Source organism: Scatophagus argus, chromosome 6 (assembly GCF_020382885.2).
Source record: "Scatophagus argus isolate fScaArg1 chromosome 6, fScaArg1.pri, whole genome shotgun sequence".
Taxonomy (NCBI): Eukaryota; Metazoa; Chordata; class Actinopteri; family Scatophagidae; genus Scatophagus; species Scatophagus argus.
In genome coordinates, this window is record NC_058498.1 from 26,021,921 (window position 1) to 26,045,046 (window position 23,126).

At 41.5% G+C, this 23,126-nt stretch overlaps 1 protein-coding gene across 1 annotated transcript; it reads right to left on the minus strand.

Annotated features, from left to right (window-relative positions):
- Positions 1 to 14,857: 14,857 nt before the first annotated feature.
- Positions 14,858 to 17,837, minus strand: LOC124061036 (Krueppel-like factor 2). Its single transcript, XM_046392539.1, has 3 exons — positions 17,421 to 17,837; positions 16,143 to 17,127; positions 14,858 to 16,048 (listed from the first exon to the last, which is right to left on the minus strand). The coding sequence occupies exons 1-3, from the start codon at positions 17,490 to 17,492 to the stop codon at positions 15,873 to 15,875; spliced, it is 1,233 nt and encodes a 410-aa protein (XP_046248495.1). The 5' UTR covers positions 17,493 to 17,837; the 3' UTR covers positions 14,858 to 15,872.
- Positions 17,838 to 23,126: the final 5,289 nt, after the last annotated feature.

Below are 23,126 nucleotides of genomic sequence, written 5' to 3' on the forward strand. Positions count from 1 at the left end.
CCAGTCATGATCGCTAGGAATCTGTGGGACAAGAAAGCACAGGGACTCCAGGGAAGAAGTTGAGTTAGTAATATGCATTAATGGGACATGAATGTGTGCAGAAGGAGAGGGAGGAGAAGAAAGAGCTCAGTGCATCATGAGAGGGCCCCCGGTAGTCTAAGCCTATAGCAGCATAACTAGGGGCCGGCCTAGGCCAGCCCGAACTGTAAGCTTTATCAAAGAGGAAAGTTTTTAGTCTACTCTTAAATATAGAGAGGATGTCTGCCTCCCGGACCGAAACCAGAAGATGGTTCCATAGTAGAGGAGCTTGATAACTAAAGGCTCTGGTTCCTAATCTACTTTTGAGGACTCCAGGAACCACAAGTAGCCCTGCATTTTGGGAACGCAAAGTTCTGGTGGGATAATAGGATACTATTAACTCTTTAAGATAGGATGGTGCCTGACCGTTCAGGGCTTTATATGTGAGGAGGAGAATTTTAAAATCTATCCTGAATTTTACAGGTAGCTAATGTAGAGAAGCCAGAACAGGAGAAATATGATCTCTCGTGCTGGTTCTTGTCAGTAGTCGTGCTGCAGCGTTCTGGATTAGCTGGAGAGTCTTTATGGATTTATTGGGGCAGCCTGATAGAAGGGAGTTACAGTAATCCAGTGTAGAGGTAATGAATGCATGGACTAATTTTTCTGCATCTTTCTGACTCAGGATGTGCCTAATCTTTGCGATATTGCGGAGGTGAAAGAATGCAGTCTTTGAAATATTTGCTATGTGCGAGTTAAAGGACATGTCCTGGTCAAAGATAACTCCTAAATTTCTTACAATGGAGCTTGAGGCCACGGCTAAGCCATCTATCAATGCAATATCACTGCATAATTTGTTTCTAAGGTGTTTGGGGCCCAGAACAATAACTTCGGTTTTGTCTGAATTGAGAAGTAGGAAGTTGCTGGTCATCCAGGTTTTTATGTCTTTAAGACATGCCTGAAGCTTGACTAGCTGATTTGTTTCATCTGGTTTCATTGATAAGTACAATTGTGTGTCATCCGCATAACAATGAAAATGTATGGAGTGTTTCCTAATAATATCACCAATGGGGAGCATATACAGGCTGAAAAATATTGGCCCAAGGACAGAACCTTGGGGAACTCCATGACTAACTTTTGAGTGTGCACGATGTATCATTAACATCAACAAATTGAAATTGATCTGATAAATAAGACTGAAACCAGCTTAATGCAGTTCCTTTGATGCCAATTAGGTGTTCCAATCTGTGCAGTAATATAGAGTGTATATGTAGTAATGAGAGTGTAGTTTGACCAATGCTGTTTCTGTGCTATGATGAGCTCTAAAGCCAGATTGAAAATTTTCAAATAAGTTACTATTTTGAAGAAAGTCACATAACTGATTGGCGACTGTTCTTTCAAGGATCTTGGAAAGAAATGGAAGGTTAGATATTGGTCTATAGTTATAGTAAAACCTCTGGATCAAGTGTGTGTTTTTTAAGGAGAGGTTTGACTACAGCTATTTTAAAGGACTGGGGTACATAGCCTGTTATCAGGGACAGATTGATCATGTCTAATAGACAGGGGCTAAGTAAGGGTAAAGCTTCTTTGAGAAGGTTAGTAGGGATGGGGTCTAAGAGGCATGTTGTTGGCTTGAATGAATATACGAGTGAGTATAGCTGATGAGGATCAATAGGTGAAAAGCAGTCAAGATGATTATCTGTTTCTACTGTTGGTTCTAAGACACTAGTGTTTGATGTTACATCAGTATCAGCTGAGGTCAGTAGGTGCTGAATTTTGTCTCTAATGTTTAAGATCTTGTAGTTAAAAAAGGTTATAAAGTCAGTGCTGCTAAGGGTCACAGGGATACAAGGCTCGATAGCACTATGACTCTCTGTCAGCCTGGCTACAGTGCTGAAGAGAAACCTGGGATTATGCTTGTTATCCTCAATTAATTTTGAGTAATAGGCTGCTCTGGCAGTCCGTAGGGCCTTCCTATATAATCTAAGACTGTCTTGCCAGATTGAGCGAGATTCAATAAGTTTGGAGGAATGCCATTTCCTCTCAAGTTTTTGCACATTTTGCTTTAACTTGCGAACCTCTGTATTATACCAGGGTGCAAGTTTCTTTTGCTTTATGAGTTTCTTTTTTTAGCGGAGCAACAGAGTCTAAAGTCGTCCTTAGTAAACTTGCAGCATTGTCCACACTGTCGATTTGAGAGGGATTATTGTATTGTTTACTCGTATGGGGACATGATACTGAAGTTAATGACAATAGAACTGTTTCTTTAAATTTAGCCACAGCACTATCAGACAGGTACAACTTGTGTCTTTTTTTTAAAAATAGTTTTGATAATCATTTCTTGGAATAACAAACAGCTGTAGGACCACATATTGCTATGGACTGCATTTTTCCCCCTTGACCTTCATCCGCTAACCTCAGTGGCCCCTTCCCTTAATTGGCACACCTGTGCTGTATATAATCAATTGGTCTCTTATAACAGGCTATGTACCTTAATCCTTTAAAGTAGCTGAAGTCTCTCCTTAAAAAGCCAACTCTTGATCTAGAGGCCTTAGCTTACTACAGCTCTATAACTAACCATCCCTCTCTCTCAAAGATCCTTGAGAAAGGAGTAGCCAATCAGCTACGTGACTTTCTACATAGTAAGTTTATTTGAAGATTTCCAGTCTGGTTTTAAGGTTCTTCATAGCACAGAAATGGCACTGGTCTATGTCAGAAATAACCTAATTGTGTCAGATGAGGGACTTTAGACTTAGATCTGCATTCTGATCTATTTATCTGATTAATCTCACTTTGTACATGTTAATGATGAATGTTCAGTACACGCCACAGTTAGTCAAGAAGTTGGAAGTCAAAAGGTTGGACCAGTATTACTCACCTTACATACACTGTATTGCCAAAAGTATTTGCTCATCTGCCTTTACACGCATATGAACTTAAGTGACATCCCATTCTTAATCCATAGGGTTTAATATGACATCGGCCCACCCTTTGCAGCAATAACAGCTTCAACTCTTCTGAGAAGGCTTTCCTCAAGGTTTGGGAGTGTGTGTATCAGAATTTTTGACCATTCTTCCAGAAGCGCATTTGTGAGGTCAGACACTGATGTTGGATGAGAAGGCCTGGCTTGCAGTCTTCGCTCTAATTCATCCCAAAGTTGTTCTATGGGGTTGAGGTCAGGACTCTGTGCCAGGCAGTCAAGTTCTTCCACACCAAACTTACTCATGTATGTCATTATGGACCTTGCTTTGTGCTCTGGTGTGCAGTCATGTTGGAACAGGAAGGAGTCATCCCCAAACTGTTCCCACAAAGTTGGGAGCCTGGAATTGTTCAAAATCTCTTGGTATGCTGAAACATTCAGTGTTCCTTTCACTGGAACTAAGGGGCCAAGCCCAGCTCCTGAAAAACGACCTCACACCATAATCCCAATCCACCAAAGCGTTCTCCTGGCAACTGCCAAACCCAGACTCATCCATCACATTGCCAGATGGAGAAGCGTGATTCATCATTCCAGAGAACGCGTCTCCACTGCTTTCGAGTCCAGTGGTTGCATGCTTTACACCACTGCATCCGACACTTTGCATTGCACTTGATGATGTATGTCTTGGATGCAGCTGCTCGGCCATGGTAACCCATAGCCCATGCAGGCACAGAAGGGCCCGAACTGGGATTTGAGCCTGGAACCCTCTTGCTGAGGCAACAGTGCTAACCACTGCACCACCCCAGTAAACTTCATATATGTCTTAAATGTATATAAAAACCTGTATGACCTGAAACTTATCTAATGATATAGCTACCCTGGATGGAATTAATTGATGCTTAAGAAAATCCAATGCCACCCTGGGAATTTTTAGCCAAGAAAAAAAACATCCAGTATCAACGGTAACACAAAAAAGCATTGAGGTTTTTTTATACTAGGGAGCAGGAGATGCATTTCCATTAATTAACTGACATTAACATTGACAAATATGCAAAAAATGATAATAATAAAGTCAGGCACACTGTACAACCATACAAAAAAGATAAGGAACTACTGAAGCTGAGACTTACTGGGATACTCACCAGGCCACTGAGGACAGACAAGGTAGAGTCACCCCGAAGCAAGTGTTCCACACGCACACGCAATGTTACCAAGTCAACTAGGGGTGCACAGGTGAACACGGCACACAAGACAACACTCCACCACTGCTGACCCTCAGTGTTCAGAGTTGAGACCAGGAGGCAGAGCTGCAGTCCTACACACTTCTCTGCGCTTCTCTTAGAGCAGTCACCTGCCCAAAACCCCATAGAGACTGTGTCTGTCCCTCGTTTATTTAGACCTAAAACTAATGTACGCAGTAGAGGAGCTATTAAAGATAATCTTATTAAAATTAACCGCTCTGCCATTATTGTACCGGATAGGAGAATTAAATGTGGACTATTGAATATCCGGTCCCTGTCCTCAAAATTAATGAGCTCATTTCAGATAAAAATATTGATCTGTTTTGTCTAACTGAAACCTGGCTGTCTGAGGATGACCTTGAATGAGGACTTGTCTTTCAACACTCACATAAAGCAAATCTCGAGGACTGCATACTTCCCCCTTCGTAACATTGCAAAAATCAGACATGTCCTTTCCTTAGATGCTGCTGAGAAGCTCATTCATGCTTTTGTTACCTCTAGGCTGGATTACTGTAACTCTCTTTTGTCAGGATGCCCGAAAAAGTCCCTCAGGACTCAGCTCATTCAGAACTCTGCAGCTCGTGTCCTGACTAAAACTAAGAGGCGTGACCACATTTCACCTGTGCTGGCCTCTCTACATTGGCTTCCAGTAAAATTTAGAGTAGAATTTAAGATCCTCCTCCTAACCTACAAAGCAGTGCATGGTCTGGCACCATCAAATATCACTGATCTCATTGAACCATATGAGCCCTCTAGGGTGGTGCGTTCTTTAGATTCAAACTTACTGGTACTACCACGAATCTCCAAATGTAAATATTGAGCCAAGGCCTTCAGTTATCAAGCTCCTCTTCTGTGGAACCCATTACCAGCCTCAGTTCGGATGGCAGACACCGTCTTTATGTTTAAGAGTAGACTCAAAACCCTCCTTTTTGATAAAGCCTATAGTTAGACCATCCCCTAGTTATGCTCATATAGATTTAGATTGCTGGGGGACATCCTTAGACACCGAGCTTTCAGATCAGGGGGACTCACTCATCATGTCCCATCACTGGTACAGCACTAATTCGCCCTCTCCCCCAGAGCTCTTGTGCTCCATCTTTTCTCAGCACTTCTGGAGCATGTTGCTGGATCCAGAATCTCCTATCCCGCCCTCCTGAGGCCTGGTACCGCTGCTGGATCCTGAGCCCTCTATGGCCCTGCCTACTGCACTGATAGTGCTGCTGGACCTGTGACCTGTGCCCTGGGACCTGTTTTTCTCTGATTCTGTTCTTTTTGGTTGTTGTTTACACACCTGTAAAGTGTCTTGAGATAACTGTGTTATGAACTGGCACTTTAAATAAAATTGAATTGAATTGAATTGAATTGAACTGAATTGAATTGAATTGAATTGAATTGAATTGAATTGAATTGAATTGAATTGAATTGAATTGAATTGTCTAGGGAGACCAAAGGTAAACACATATTAGGGAGAAAAGAAAACCAACAAAATGAAAAAAACAATCTCCAAAGAAATATACTAAAGGTATAGTGCCACTTAAAAGTTTGTGACCTCCTTAAAATTTTCTATATTTCTGCAAAAAAATGACTCAAACTATCATTGGATTTTCACACAAGTCTTGAAAATAAACAAAGAGAACCCAGTCAAACAAATGAGACAGAAATAGTACACTTGTGATTTTATTTGTTCAGGAAAACGATTCAATATTACATATCTGTGAGTTGCAAAAGTATGTGGCCTTCTGGGATTAGCAGTTAATTTGAAGGCGAAATTAGAGTCCATCTGTTCAGAGGTGTGTCCAGTCAATGGGATGAAACTCAGGTATCATTCAGTGCCCTGTTTTATTAAAATAAAAAAACAAGCAGTCAAAGTCTGATCTTCACATCACATTTGTGGAAGTGCATGATGGCATGGACAAACAAGCTTTCTTAGGACCTCAGAAAAAGAGTTGTTGTTGCACATCAGGCTTGATAAAGTTACAAAACCATCTCTGAGGAGTTTGAACTCCACAAATCCACAGTCAGACAGATTTTGCACAGATGGAGGAGATTCAGTACCACTGTTACCCTCTGCGGGAGTGGTCGACCAACAAAGATCACTACAAAAGCTACATGTGTGATATTCTGAGAGGTCACAAATGAGCCCAGGGTAATGGCCATGCAACTATAGGGCTCTTTCACACTGGCTAACGTTGATGTTCATGAATCCTAAATACAGAGTCCAAAATTGAGTTGTTTAGTTTAAATGAGATGTTGTGTAATGTTTGGAGACAAAAAACACACTGCATTCCAGCATCAGAACCTCATCCCGTCCGTGAGACATCTGTGAGGTGAATGAGTCATGCGCCAAGATAACAACTCCAAATACACAAGTTGTTCTACGAAAGAACGGTTAAACAGAACAAAATTAATGTTTTGGAATCGCCAAGTCAAAGTCTGAACCTTAATCGAATTGAAATGTGGAAGGACCTGAAACAAACAGTTCATGTGAGGAAACCCACCAACAGCTCAGAACTGAAGTGGTTTTGTGTGGAAGAATGGGCTAAAACTCCAATTCATTGTGGACCTGCAATGGAGGAAGAAATAAATACCACCAATCAATAATATACCCAAAAATAATTAGTCCATTTTATAATCCAACTCAAAATAAACAAACTACACAGAATAGCGTGATGGGATGTGGTGTGGCAAATTAAGCGATTCAAATAAAAAAAAGAATCAATTTAATGGAAGAAACATCCATCCATCCATCCATTTTCTATACCGCTTATCCGTCAGGGTCGCGGGGGAGCTGGAGCCTATCCCAGCTGACTACGGGCGAGAGGCGGAGTTCACCCTGGACTGGTCACCAGTCAATCGCAGGGCCAACACACAAAGACAAACAACCACACACTCTCACACTCACACCTAGGGGCAATGTAGAGTAGCCAGTTAACCTAATGTGCATGTTTTTGGTATTGTGGAAGGAAGCCGGAGTACCCGGAGAAAACCCACGCAGGCACAGGGAGAACATGCAAACTCCACACAGAAGGGCCCAGACCGGGATTCGAACCTGGAACCCTCTTGCTATGAGGCAACACTGCTAACCACTGCACCACTGTAATGGAAGAAACAATACAAACAAAATAACCAAGATAAACGTGCACACATACATCCATCATCTTCCATCCTTCCTCTCTCTCTGAGGGAAAGTTGTGTTCCCTCATTTCATGCCCTCCCAGCCCTCCTGCTAACTTCTTCAATGAGAGTGAAATGAATAGATGATATAGAAACTGCAGGAAAGGTCCAAACCCAACCGAACCATCTCCCTAACTAAGCAACTGCTGTATCAGTAGAGGTGTGAAAAGATGTTCAGGGACAAGATTCCATGAGTTGTTTCATGGCATTCACAGTGGTGCTCCTTTCCCAGTAGATGGCAACCTCTTCCCATAAATAGAATTCCCACTTTTCTTTGGACGGTGGCAAGCATAAAAGATCATTTTTCCAGTTAACACTGATGTTTGAATAAGGCTTGTCATATCTTATGTTTCCAAAAAGCTGATAAAGTCAACCACTTCACTGAATTTCACCAGAAAACTGTCACATTTAATTTAATTTTCTGGTAAAGAATCAGCAGACATGATCTATCAGTAAATTCTGTTTTAGCCTAAACTTCATAAAATAGGCAAGATACCATGCCAATGCAATAAACCTAAAGGTCAGCTTAAGCCTTTAAAAGCCTTTCGAAAGTTCCACAGTGTTGGTTTCAAATGCAAATTTTGGAGGACCTAAATGTTTGTGGCCTTTTGACCCCACTGGTGGGACTCAGGAGAAACTCTCTAATCTACACCTCTCTGGTATCAGTTTTCTTCACACACATCTGGTTTTATGAGTGTGTAAAGTTGGAATTGGACAAGAATATGCTGTTCAACACTCTGGAGGGGACATCTGACTGTTGCACAAGGCCTTGTGAGCATGCTTACAGCCCCTTGTTAACTAAAAATATTAGTCTTGGATAGAGAGGTAGGTTGCAATATCGATGAATAAGTCATTTGAATAAGGAAGAGTCCTTCACTGTGGGAATGACACGTTTGCATTTATCTCACTGTTTTATAGTCAAGTCAAGTCAAGTCAACTTTATTTGTATAGCCCATTTTTACAAGCAGTTTGTCTCAAAGGGCTTAACATAACATCAGCAACATCCTCTGCCCTTCGACCCTCACATCGACTAAGGAAAAACTCCCAGAAAAACCTTTAACAGGAAAAAATGGAAGAAACCTCAGGGTGAGCAACAGAGGAGGGATCCCTCACCCAGGACGGGCAGACGTGCAATGGATGTTGTACAGGCAGGAAATCAATTAACAACATGAGAAATGACATTACTAAAAAGATAAGCAAAACAAAATCTCAACTGTTTAGTTTCACTTTTGCTACCACCTCAATATGATTTTAACATTTCACAAGTTATAAGAAAATTATAGTAATGAAAATTATAATGAACTGCTGTAACATTCATGTATTCTTTTTTTATGTGATGTTGAGAATCACTATCATATCAGTTCGATTTCGGCCCGTAGGGAGAACCACCCCGCCCATAGTCGGTACATAGAGGAATGACAGGCAGATGTCAACAATACACATTGGGTTGGTCATAGAGCCGGCTACAGTTCAACTTGAAGATCTGGATGGAGAGATACCTGCAGAAAGATACAGAGAGAGAGAGAGAGAGAGAGAGGGAGGGAGGGAGAGACACAAGACTACGAGGAGCACTGGACACACAGTTAGTGACATAAAATAATGAACTGCATGTTAATCTGACGAGGGGAGAGGATAGAAGAGGAGAAGGAGGAGGGGAAACTGCTTGGTGGATCATGTTTGTGTCCCCCGGCAGCATAGGCCTATAGCAGCTTAGCTATGATAGAGATTTAAAGATTAACAGTTAGTCAGACCTATTCTACCTGTGGCTATATATCATGAGGTGGGTGAAACTATGCCTACCAGCCCTACACACTTTATTTGGTGCTAACTATATGCTTTACTAAACAGAAAGGTTTTAAGTTTAGTCTTAAAAGTGGAGGTGGTGTCTGCCTGTCGAACCCAGATTGGCAACTGGTTCCACAGCAGGGGTGCCTGATAGCTAAAGGCTCGTCCTCCCGTTCTACTTTTATAAATTCTGGGAACTGTAAGTAAACCTGCACTCTGTGATCTGAGTGATCTATTGGGAGTATATGGGACTATTAGATCCTGCAGGTATGATGGGGCTAGTCCATTTAGGGCCTTATATGTAAGTAGGAGAATTTTAAAGTCTATTCTGAATTTTACCGGAAGCCAGTGAAGAGAAGCTAAGATGGGGGAGATATGATCCCTTTTACTGATTCCTGTTAAAACTCTAGCTGCTGCATTTTGGATCAGCTGCAGGTTATTAATAGAATAATTTGGACATCCTGACAATAGTGAGTTGCAGTAGTCCAGCCTAGAAGTAACAAAAGCATGAACAAGTTTTTCAGCATCACTCTGAGAGAGGACGCTCCTAATCTTAGCGATATTACGGAGGTGAAAGAAGGCGGTCTTAGAGGTCTGTTTAATGTGATGAATAAATGACACGTCTTGATCAAAGATAACGCCGAGGTTCCTTGCAGTCGTACTGGAGGCCAAAGTAATGCCGTCCAGAGAGAGAATATTATCAGCTATTCTATTTCTAAGGTGTTTGGGGCCTAGAATAATGATCTCAGTTTTGTCTGAGTTTAATAATAAAAAATTGGAGGTCATCCAGTCCTTTATGTCCTTAAGACATGCCTGGAGTCTGGCTAACGGCTCTGTTTCTTCAGGCTTTAAGGATAAGTACAGCTGAGTGTCATCAGCATAACAATGAAAGTTTATGTCATGTTTCTGAATAATATTTCCTAGAGGGAGCATGTATAAGGTGAACAGGATCGGCCCAAGCACTGAACCTTGTGGAACACCGAGGCTAACCCTTATATATGAAGAGGAAACATTATTAACTTGAGCAAAGTGAAATCTATCTGTTAAATATGATTTGAACCAGCATAGCGCAGTCCCTGTGATCCTAGTCTCATGTTCTAATCTGTGTAATAAAATGCTGTGATCTACAGTGTCGAAAGCAGCACTGAGATCTAGCAAAACAAGTATGGAGACAAGCCCCCGGTCTGATGCCATGAGGAGGTCATTTGTGACTTTAACCAGTGCTGTTTCTGTGCTGTGATGGGCTCTAAAACCAGACTGAAACATCTCAAAGAGACTGTACCTGTGTAGGTGATCAATCAACTGATTTGCAACCACTCTTTCGAGTATTTTAGATAGGAACGGGAGGTTGGATATCGGCCTATAGTTTGCTAAGATGTCTGGGTCAAGTGAAGGTTTTTTAAGTAAAGGTCTAATAACAGCGGTTTTAAACGCCTGTGGTACATAACCTGTTGTTAAGGATAAGTTTATCTGATCTAAGAGGGAAACGCTAATCAAGGGAAAGACGTCCTTGAGGAGCTTAGTTGGGATGGGGTCTAAGAGACATGTAGTTGGGTTAGATTTGTTAATGCTGGAGGTCAGCTCGGGGAGGTCTATGGGCAGGAACCTGTCCAGGGACCTGTCCAGGGATGGAGTAGGATTAAAAGAGATTACTGGAGATGACACTATATTGGCTATTCTGGGAAGATCTTTATTGATTTTTTCTCTAATGTTATTGATTTTATTGGTGAAGAAACTCATGAAGTCTTCACTGCTAAGAGCTGCAGGAATACAAGGTTCAACAGAGCTGTGACTCTTGGTCAGCCTGGCTACAGTGTTAAAGAGAAAACGTGGGTTGTTCTTGTTTTTCTCTATTAATGTTGAATAATAGGCAGTTCTGGCTTCACGAAGGGCCTTTTTGTATGTCAATAGACTATCTTTCCAGGCTCTCTGGGATTCAGCTGATTTGGTGGAGTACCACTTCCTCTCCATCCGTCTTGATGTTTGTTTAAGTTTTCGTAAATTTGAATTATACCAAGGAGCTAGCCTCCTATGATTTCTAACCTTCTTTCTCAGTGGGGCAACCATATCTAAAACTGTGTGCAACGTGGCTGCAGTGTTGTTGACAAAGGAATCAATTACTGCAGGAGTAACGTTTAAATCAGTACGGTCTGTTGTACTGGTACATGGAGCTGAGGGGAGCTGTGATGGGATTGCATCCCTAAATCTGTCTACACTATCTTCAGAGAGGCATCTGGTGTAATAGACCTTTTTGTTGTGTGCTGTAAAGTCTTCTAGAGTTAGTTCAAAAACTACAAGCGAATGGTCTGAAAGGAGAGGGTTTTGAGGGGCAACTGACAGGTTCTTAGTTTCTAGGCCATAGGTGAGAACCAGATCGAGTGTGTGATTGTGGCAGTGTGTTGGTTCATTCACTCTCTGAAGGAAACCTATTGAATCTAAGAGTGAACTAAAGGCTGTCTTAAGACTGTCAGAGTCAACATCCATATGAATGTTGAAGTCACCTGCTATAATGACTTTATCTGTGCTGAGCACTAAACTAAATAAGAAGTCAGAAAACTCAGACAGGAACTCTGAGTAAGCAGCAGCAGGTGGGCGATACACAACAACTAATAAAACTGGCTTTTCTGACTTCCAGTTTTGGTGAGACAGGCTGAGAGTGAGACTCTCAAATGAGCTATAGATGGATTTAGGTTTGGGGTTAATCTGAAGACTGGAGTGGTAGATTGCTGCCACTCCTCCTCCTCGGCCTGTGCCTCGAGGAACATGATAGTTAATATAACCAGATGGAGTTGATTCATTTAAACTAACATATTCTTCATCCCGTAACCAAGTCTCAGTGAGGCAGAATATATCAGACTGATGATCAATAATTAGATCACTGACTAGGAGGGATTTAGAGTGGATATAGATATAGTATAGATTGGAGGCAGAGGAGCTGCTGTGCTGAGAGGTGTTGCACCCCTCACTTTAAGTGTGTGTGGTTCATTTGTGATCAGAGAACCAAATTATGATTGAAAAGTATGAATGTTCTCTTGCAAACGCAAAGTAACAACAGACACTTACAGACACTACAGTAGATGGACTGTAGATTGTTTCTTTTAACTGCAGAGAGCTTCATCTGTGCACACTGTGGTGTAATAAAGATGGCTTCAGTGTGGAGATGTCCCATGTGCAGTTTTGTCAAGCTCAAATATTCTGTTTGTTGTCCATAACAGTGGTTATGTTTTAGTAATTTAGATGAAATGACTATTCAGTAAAAAAAACAAAACAAAAATTGAAAAAAGAAAATATCAGTGCTAAGATAGCATTGTATAGTTTTCATAGTTAATCGCATTGGTTGATTAAAAGCTGGAAACAAAAATGTTGTCTTGTGCATTGTTTTAGTCCAGCACGTTTGGTAACTTCAGAAACTTTAAGATCTCCACCAGAATTTAAAGCAAAACATGGACAGAAAACAGGAAGTCATTCCACCAGAGTGCACAGGAGTCCTAAGGGGCTGTCATACAAAGTTTTTACACATGCACACACACATGCACGCGCATGCGCACACACACACACACACACACACACACACACACACACAGAGTTGTGTTTCCGTCACTTCTGGGGACATTACATAAACTTACATTCATTTCCTGGAGGCTTCACCATCACCTAACCATAACAATAAACGTTACTTGGCTAATTGTAACCCGTACCTTAACCGAACCCTAACCTCAACCCAAGCACTACAAAACCAGACCCTGGTGAAAAAATAAAAATCAACATCCCCTTCACCTAACCCTAACCTCAACCCAACCTTAAAGCAAGTTTTCACTCTAATGTTTAATGATTTACATTGTTACTTTACATAGATTTTTGTCCCCATAACTACAGGAATACATGTCCCCACACACACACGGCTACTTTTCTGAACAATGCAGAAACCAGTATGTAAACTATCTGATCCCCCTCAGGTCACAGCTTCCACGCTCTGAAGGTGCATCCACTCTCCTGTACCCAACTGAAAAAGTGAAATGAAATTTTCTTTTTTTTTTTTTTTTCACTTGAGTGAATATACTACAGATAGAGGCGGGGTTTTCTCAGGGCTGGCACAGGGGCACTCTGAAGATGACACTGATATGTGTGGTCTTTCACAGCCAAAAATAGACAAAGACCTTCTGACTGCTGCACCAGCGCAAGTGTGAAACAAAGTGTCTCATGAGCAGCTCTCAGTTATTGTTAATCAACACAAACTACCTGGTATACCTGCAAGCTAATTATTTACAGGATACTTCATGTTGATTATACTTCTTATTTTCCTATTTTTGACCATCAATTTTGTTAGTCATGACAGACAGATGTGATAGATGCTTGGTTAATCATTTTTACTGTTCTTCATTTTTTCTTACAAATAAATTTAACGAACCTAAAGTCTTATTTCCAACTTGCCTGAACATGTTGCATTTCCTGTATCATTTCACAATTGTTATAATCAATAGGAATGATGACCAGAACAACAAAATACCCAAATTAAGTTAACCAAAATAATCCCTTATAGTATTTTTATTGACAGGTTAAGTTAATAATATCAGTCAAACCCTGAACACAGGCTGCAGGGCTATAGCCATGCCAGACAGTACATGATGCAGTACCACAGCAGTTTACCTTTAGCCATGTAAGACCTCAGAATGCTTCAAAGGAACTGGCCATACAATGTCTCATTAGCTCATGTCTAAGGGCTGAAGTGTTTCTACTGGAATGGCCACACTTGGAGGTGAGGCAAAAGAAGAAGAAGAAGCTGTACAAATGAGACTCCCAGTCTCTCCTGGAAGGCATTGCACTCAGTTTTTCACAACTCCTGCACGTACCTGAGCAATAACCATGTGAAATGACCATTCCTGTCCATTTGTTTTGGGAAGCTACATCAGACACCTTTGGAAGAGGGGGTTTCAGGTGCTGATAGACAATGCAAACAAACACTTCATCTGAGGCATGTTGGGGCCTTCCTTCTTTCTCCCTCTGACTGTTTGTTGACACCCTCTTTTACAAAGTACAGCGTGACATAGTGAAAGTTCAGAGTCATTTTCACAGACAGTGCTGAGTCACTCACGTGATCAAATTGTTTTTTTTTATTTTCCATTGATCAATTCTGCAGTGCTCTTGTGCTCATTGATGCAACAGTCAATTTCATACAAATAATTTCCATAGTGTGGCTCTCTATGGCTGACTTCTGATGGAACACAATAGTATTTCAACCCTGAGCTCTGATCTATCTTTGTCATTTCAACTCCGGTTTTCTAGGAGGGCGAAGGATCTACTGGCTCACAGGAATCAGTATGTACTTTGTCTTTTCTTTGGAATAAAAAAATTATATGTGAAATAGGTTACTGACCATACAATGTGCTAATGTGAAACATATGCCCTCCATCCCTCCCCCCTCACTACAACGTAATGCAGCCTCCATATATATATGTATATACATAGATATATATATATTTATATCTGTAAGCAGGACACTCAGGGCTTTGGCTCGGATAGAACCAGCTTCTAAGGATGGCTCATCTGGCACCAAACCTCCGAACAAATAGATTCAGGAATAACAAACCCTAAGCTTGGGATCTGCTTAGGGGGGTCATAGGCCGAATCTAAATGATGAACTTAAGGGTGTATATGTATTTATGTCATACCAATTGTTAACCCTCTATCCAAATCTTTGACATTCACACTCAGGACTCAGAAGTCATGTTGTTCATTTAGTTTAATATGTACCTTAAAATAAACTATTTACATTATATTTAAAATATTCTATTTACAAGGCAGTACATTTCTTCAAGGCACAAACAAAGACTGTGTAGCCCTTTGTCAATCAGTTGGTATTGAGATGGCTTGCATTTCTGTGAGAATTGTAAGACCCTGACTTCAAATGCTGGTAGACAATAGACAGACTCACATACTCATTATATTCAAACCATAAAGAGAGACACAATAAATGGCAGTTTTAGAACAAAACATTGTCTCAAAGCTTATTTCACGTTCTGTTTACACTTACAAAATAGCACAGAACATAATGCTTTGATTGTCTTTTAGCCAGTGGAAATTATGGCACTTGTAAGATGTGTAATAATATTTTATAGAAGGCACTAATGGTGAAACTCACAAACAAACAAACAAACAAACAAAAAAAATCACTGTTCTAGAAAAAGACTGTTTACTTCCAGTTCCTTCAGTGGAATGTGCCTGACATGTTGAGTGAACTGTTCATTTAATTTGTTGCCTACATAAACAACATTCTTAAAAAAAAACAAACAAACATACAAACAGACAAAATCCCACAAAGTAGTACCAGCTACATAGAAAAACAACAACAACAAAAAAAACTTTAGTTAGAATATAGAATTCATCTGTTTCTGTCATATGTATGCATTTGCTTTGTGGTTTGTTGTTTCTTCCAAAAGTAATACTTAAATAGATTTAATTTATTTTAGACTTAATTTGAAGGCATCTCTTCTGGATGCTCCCTTTGTCCCAGTGAAAAACAAAACACTTTAATATCCTAACAGTATAGCCTGCCTCTACGTATTACAGTGTAGTCAATAGTGGCCTCATCATACTGTGTGGCAATTTAATGCTGTCATGGGACCACTCTAGCTAATATTCCCATAGGAACTTGCGTCACAGGGTTATTATAGTTCTTTTATAGGGTTGGTGCAATGCATAAGTCCTTGACAGTTCATCTTTGTCCTTTAAGACTTTCCTCACATGTGCCTCTTCATGTGCAGGGCGAGGTGGTCCGACCTAGAGAAGGCCCGTTCACATAGGTGACACTGGAATGGCCGGTGTCCTGTGTGCTTCCGGAAGTGACGCGTGAGCTCGTCGGAACGAGCGAACTTCCATCCGCAACCCTCCCAACTGCAGTGGTATGGTTTCTCTCCTAAAAACACGAAAACAGCGCCGTGAGTGACGTCATGGTTTCAAGGTGGGGCGAATAAATAAAGTGTTAATGACGTTCAACGTGTGGCTCTTACCTGTGTGAGTCCTGAGATGCGCCTTCAGATGGGAGCTCTTGGTGTAAGTTTTCTCGCAGCCCGTGAAAGTGCAGGTGTGGGTCGCCGTTCGTTTCCTTGGCCAGGACCGGCGACCCCTCTTGGGCTTGGGATCCATCAGTTCGAGCGGGGAGGACGGTGGGGTGAGCAACACCCGCTGACCGGCAGTCGGCTGCTGCGGCATGCCCATGGACGCTTCCTCCCCGAACATGCCGGAGAACTGGTGATGGTGGTGCGCCCCAGGGAAAGGGAGCTGCATCCCGGTGTGCAGGTGAGAGAACCTCCCGGGCGTACAGCGATGGTGGGGGTGGAAACTTTGCGGGAACGTAAGCGAGGTGGAGTTACATATCTGGGGCTGGTGGCACTCGGAGCTCCTCAGGTCGTCGGGGCTGAGCGGCGGCGTCATGCTGCCCACTGCAGCTTGCGGGGAGTTTGCGAGCCGAGGCTGCTGCTCGTATGACATCATACAGGAGACGTTCCCCTCGTGCTTGGTTTTGGTGCAGCTCTGAGGCACCAGACCCATGACAGGTCCGTATGTATCAATAGAGGCTGGCTCCACTTTGATGCTCGGAAGTTCGGGGAATAATTCCTGTGCGTTCTGGAAAGGCGTCGAGCTGATCAGGAATCTTCCCTGGATGCCGGGGCTGTTCCCGGGGAGGAAGCTGCTATCCACGTCGGACCGAAGGAGCTCCGCCATGAGACTGCTATATTGTGGCGGTGGGCTGTTCATGTCTGGAACAGAGGTGTAACCGACTGGCTGTTGAGGCATTTCAGAAGGCTGCTGCTGGTCGTGGTGACACGCAGGCGACCCGGACTCGTGGAGCCGATAACACTCAGAGCCAGACACGGAGCTATTAGAAAGAATAAATTCAAGATCCAAGAACTTATCCAGGTCCTCTTCGTCTTTTCTGCACAGGCAGCTGCTGTCCATGTTTGGCGCAGCGCTGCTTATGTCGCCCTTCCACCTCTGGAGCGAGAATGAGAGAGCAGAAGTTTGCGTCAAATTTCACAATCGAAGATGTTTTCACAACACTTGAGATAAAACAGCTGGAAACATATCCTAAAGTGCATTTAGAGTTGTCGCATAAGAACACACAACGATTACAGTGCCAGGAAACCTTGCAAAATTAAAGAAAGAAAGAACAAAGCATTCCAGTCATCTGTAAATGCCGTGTCCGATAACCGTGAAATAAGTCGTGTGACTGAGTCAAAACATCTCACCATCTGCGCTCAAAACAGACTATAAACAGCACAACTTACATCTTCCCAACATTTCTCCTTTTGGTTGGCAAACGTAGAGATTGATGGTAAAATGGTCCCACTCAAGGCCATTTCCAAAGCTACAAAATGACTCCCTTAAATATTGTGGGAAAAAAACCCCTTTTCTGTCGTAAAGTAAATCAGTGGAGTCCAGAGAAGGCTTCAGATCGCGCTGTTGGTGCCGCCGTCCGATGAGCGTCTGCTCCTCTGTCATGTGCAGCTATGCGTCTGAAGGAGCTGCTCTTAGAAAGTTTGCTTCGCAACATAAATCAGGAAGCGCGTCCAGGATGGGGACGCAGCGTATCAACCGCCCACCCCTCCTCCTAAAACAGGCTTAAGGCTCTGAAAGTCTCAGCTAGAGACACAGAAGAGGACTGTTGCGAACTGCAGTCCCTGCCCGCAGCGGAGCAGCTACTTAACCTTCTCAGGGAAGAGCCCGCCCTCAGTCAAGCCTGGCTAACAACTGACTGGGCAAGGGAGAGAGAGAGAGAGAGACCGCCCCCAGACCAGCACCAGTGAAATACTTGATAACACATAATAAGCAATTAACACGTTGTTTATAAAGAGGAACGAAACCGATACTAAAAGGGCGCACAGACTTGAGACGGAGAGAGAGAGATGCCGCCGGAGCCACGCGCATTACGCATTTGGGTTGCATTTACGCACGCAAATAATGCCGCGTTCAAAATGATTGTGTTCTAAAACGCCTCACTGATTTATTTGTTTGTGATCTAGCTCGACATAAAATCACGCAAATCATGCCAGCTGCAGCAACTAAACAAGTGACTTTAACAATACTACACGTTCCGGTATTACAGTGTAGTGTTACTGCAGTTCTGCGCGTCTGTCCAAGTGGCAGCTTCGTCAACAGGAGCCGTTGTCTGATTTGTGAAAAGGTAGTTTATTGTTTGAGCAGATCAAACACCCCTGCTGTCCAGCTGTATTTAGCTGCAAATTTAAAAAAAGAAAATAAAAACAACCATTTGGAAGAGCTTGGCTAAAATATCGTTAGATAGAAATGCGAATTGTTTCTAGAAATTCCCCGCGTAACAAGACTGATACGATATTACACCTTTTATATTTTTTCATTTTTTTGTTTTGATTGTTGTGACTGTCGCACGAGGAGAGAGTCCCGTGTTTGTGTAAAAATAATTACAGATATTGTATCATATGTCCAAGCCTAATTTGTAGAATAGTTATTTATTATATTTGTTATATTCCAATAATCACAGGATTTCTAAGTATTCCACCCCACTGATTTACAGTTTATGTTGATTTGTTAAGTGTTGTGTTTCAGTGTAAATACTATAAATAATTTGCAGTGTACAAACTGACATAAGTGACGGTAGGGTTTAATTATTTGCTTATTGATGGAGCTTCTTGGTCCAGTGTTTTGTATTACCTGAAGATGACACAATGTTGAATACTTGCAGCTGTAGACTCACACAGCATCTGTGTGGATGGCTTCTGTTTTGACATTTTCGTTTTTGCTTTTTTCCACAACACACCTACGAGTTCCAGTGTAATCTGGAATGTGCATGTGCTATTTCTAATCGCAATCTGTGCTCCCAGTTACCTGTGTTGTAGCTCTTCCCTCATTAATAATCACATCTGCACAGCCAGGTGACAGACTTTCAAAAAGAACAGACTGTGTTTTGTGTTTTTTTTTTTACAATTCTTGACCCTCTCAGATATCACAGATTTGAAATACTAATTAAAGGATGAGTTGCCCAGTTATTTTTGGACGCCTGGCAGTCAGTGGTGATTTGGTGACATTCCAATGTAGTTGTAAGAATGAATGTGTTACAGAGCCCTTGAAGATGTGCAGCATGTGTCAATTATTCAATTCTGTTGCAGCCAACAGCATATTTGTTTCCAGATAATGAATTTTTAAAGGGTTATTGTGCACACCAATCGACTTATAAGACTCCACCACACCTTCCTCACTATGTATTGAAGTTATTGTATTTGGACCTAAACATCTCAAGAGACTCTTTCTAGCCGGGCTGCCACCCTGAATGGCATCACCTTTAACTCTATTACAGCGGCGAGAAACCTTGGAGTTATTTTCGACCAGGACCTGTCCTTCAATTCCCATATAAAACATATCACTAGGACTGCCTTATTTCACCTTCGTAGCATAATTAAAATAAGGAACATCCTTTCTCAGAGTGATGCTGAGAAGTTGGTCCATTAATTCATCACTTCTAGGCTGGACTACTGTAATTCTCTTTTGTCAGGATGTTCTAAAAACTCTCTGAAGAGTCACCAGTTGGTCCAGAATGCTGCAGCGAGGGTACTGACAGGAGTTAATAAGAGAGCGCATATCTCACCTGTTTTAGCCTCACTCCATTGGCTTCCTGTAGGATAGACTTCAAAATCCTTCTATTGACTTAAAAGGCTCTCAATAACAAAGCCTACCTCAAGGACCTCATTGTTCCTTATTGCCCCAGTAGAACACTTCGCTCCCAGAATGCAGGTCTGCTAGCGGTTCCCAGTATCTTTAAAAACAGACTGGGAGGTAGAGCTTTCAGCTACTGTGCCTCCTCTCTCCTCTCCTCTCCTTCTACACATTTGCTGGTCTGTCTTTATCTGTTATACTGTGTAGTCTGGCCTTGGTGTCTCGCACTCTCTCTGTGTCTTCACAGATTTCTTCAGAGCTCCATCCACCAGCACCAGCCTCCATCTGCGTCACCTCCTTCCCTGTGCTTCTACCTTGCCTGTCGTCCCTGCTCATCAACTGCCTCCATCAGCTCTCCCCTGAATGAACATTTCCCATCTATCCCATATCTCATGTTGTTAACTGCTTGACTGTACAACACCGATTGCATGTCTGTCCTGTCCAAGAATGTCAGTCAGCGAATCAGAAAAGTCTTCTCAACACAAAGCATTTTATTTATGTTATGTTGTGAATTCTTCATGTTCATATTACTGCTAAAGGGTAAATGTAGGCTAGCCTAGCTAACTTTTCCCATGAGGCCAGTCGTTTCCTCAGCCCATCTCCTTTGAGTTCTTCTGCTAAAATTGACTCAGCCTTCTCCTGGTATGCATCTATTGTCTCTTTAATCTTCCTCTTCAGCTCTCTCTGGATATGTTGGCCATGTTTTTGTGGTGATAATATTATCCATGCAGAAGTTAATATAGTCCATAATTTAGTCAGATAAGACATCGATAACCTCACTGTGTGCAGTGCAGACTTCTTTTTAGTCTATAAGGCCAAAGCAGTCCTGTTGGTCTACCTTGGTTTCCTCTGATGGATAGATTGAGACAGGAAATAATTATTAGAAGAAGGTCAATTTCATGCTTACATAAAATATATAAATAAATTTGTATTTACAAAATATTGTAGCCTAAAAAGTTAGAAGTTAGGCTATGCTAATCCCACTATTGGTCTGCGATTGTGTGGGGCAAGGGAGGGAGTGGGGCAATAAATTAGCCTAAGATATTAACAGTAATTAGAAAAAAACATAGAGGGTTTGTAGTGGTAAAATAAAAGCTAAAATGATATAAATATCTGCTGGCTAAACTATCCATTGTTAATTAATGGTAACTCAAAAAATGTGAGTCACTACTATGGTGAAATAAGTGGGTGTATGTACCCTCCACTACATCCAAAGTAATAAAATCAACAGGGCTAATGCAAAATATTTATAGCCACATCACACTTAAAAGAGTTACCTTTTAACGCTGATTTACATTGGTTTAGCCTTTCAGCAATGGTACAGTCCTACTTTTAGTAAATTTAAAGTTTGACTCGAGTCACTGTGAGAGTGTGAGACCTTGTCTTGTGGTTTTCACTTTCAAATTCAGGTGATGATATGTAGAACCCAAATTCCTCATGTATGCCATGATTTTCTATATGTAAACTGAATCCTTAAAGTGCTCACTGATTAATATTACCAGTAACAGAGACAGAAGTTATACCCACAGCCAGTTATATGATTAACACCTGAAGCTTCGGTGTGTCATTGTCTTGATGGTGCTGCAGGGGATGATCCACACATCACTTTTTGACCTAGTGACACATTCAGACTGCCTTACTGTAACAAGCAGCATTACAGTGAAACATTTCAGTCATCAGTGGGCGGATGCTCCTGTGGAGATCTGTGCTTATGTTCTCAGAACCCTGCAACACTTTGGGAAATTTGTGTTACTTTATTAACCTCAAGCGGGGGAAATTACTTTTCTGCATTTAACCCCTCATTGATTGAAACACACACACATTCAACACATGTGGGGACATTATCACTGCACCACACTCAAATTTTTTCTGCCCGTCTGGTGTGGGAATCAAACCAGGGACTTTCCGATCACAAGCCGCTTCTCCAACCTCTAGGCCAGGGCTGCCCCCGTACACAGAATCGTAATCAGGGATGAATGATGGAATGGATGATGATAATATTCTGTGGCTTTTTGCATTGTGGACCTAGTGATGTTTGGTCTACTGTTCTTTCTATTTTACTGGATGTGTAAAAAATTTAGAATGCAATAAATAAAATGGACACAGCCTAGCACTGTTCTTAGGGGCATCTTGTACGGAAATAGGTCCATAAGGGCATATGTCCTACTGTATACAGAGGCTAGGCCTTTCTCTGCTTTCAGTGTCTGTGCTCGACATAATACATCCTGTACCAGAAAATGAAAGAAAACTTTGGTAGAAGACTGTCAGTAGAATAATATACAGAATATAAAGACGTTTTCATTTGATTTGATGGACTTCAAATATTTAACTCATTTTAAATATTTCAACATGCCAAAACATATTTACAGTACACACACTGCAGACTTGATTTTGAGGTTTACAAAGGATTGATATGGAAAAACGGAAAATTGTGGTATTTCTTAACCTGGATTTTATTCTGATAATTGCAGCCATTTTATTTGTCATACTAACCTTTTACTCCATTCCCGGAATACAGAGATTTGAGTCCAGCCTACAATGAAGCATTTCTACCACTGTGGATATCATGACCAAAAATGTGAGACTGTTCAATATTTATGCTTCCATATTAATTTGATTACCTTAATTGTCATTGTACTGCACCAGGATGGTACAATGAAACTCAAATTCAGTTCCCTGTGCTACACATAACCAACAAAACCTATATAAACTAATGAATAAATAATCATGTCACAAAATAAACTTTTCAGATGTTAAGTGTGTAGAATAAGTGAGGAGTCTCATTGCCCGAGTAAAGAAACTGCTGGTGATACAGCAGCAAATACTTCTGTATATTTTGCTGGATCGCAGCAGGTTGAACAGGCTGTGGCTGGGGCTGGTGTTGTCATTTGTCATCATTTGGGCTTTGTACAGTCCCCTCACCTCACCAATATAACTGATGCTCTCTAGATACCAGTGATGTTCTGGGGGGTTTTAATCACCTACTGCAGAGCTTTTCTGTCTTGGACAAACCCTTTCAACCACATCCCTTTAGTAATGTTGCCTGAAATGTTGCAGTTTGTACAAAAGAGAGACCACATAATAACTAGGATTACACTTTACAACCTTCAATTTATATTCCTCAGTTCAATCAACAGAGCAAATTGTCTCATTACAGATCTTGATGTCATATTATCAATTTAAAACGAATAATGCAAAACCTCATCTTCAGGATTTATATACATCACAGCATAAATGCAGATGAGTGTTTCCCATTTTGTCTTTTCTTCCTTGTCAGCATTGACGTCTGTCATGCTGCCTCTCAG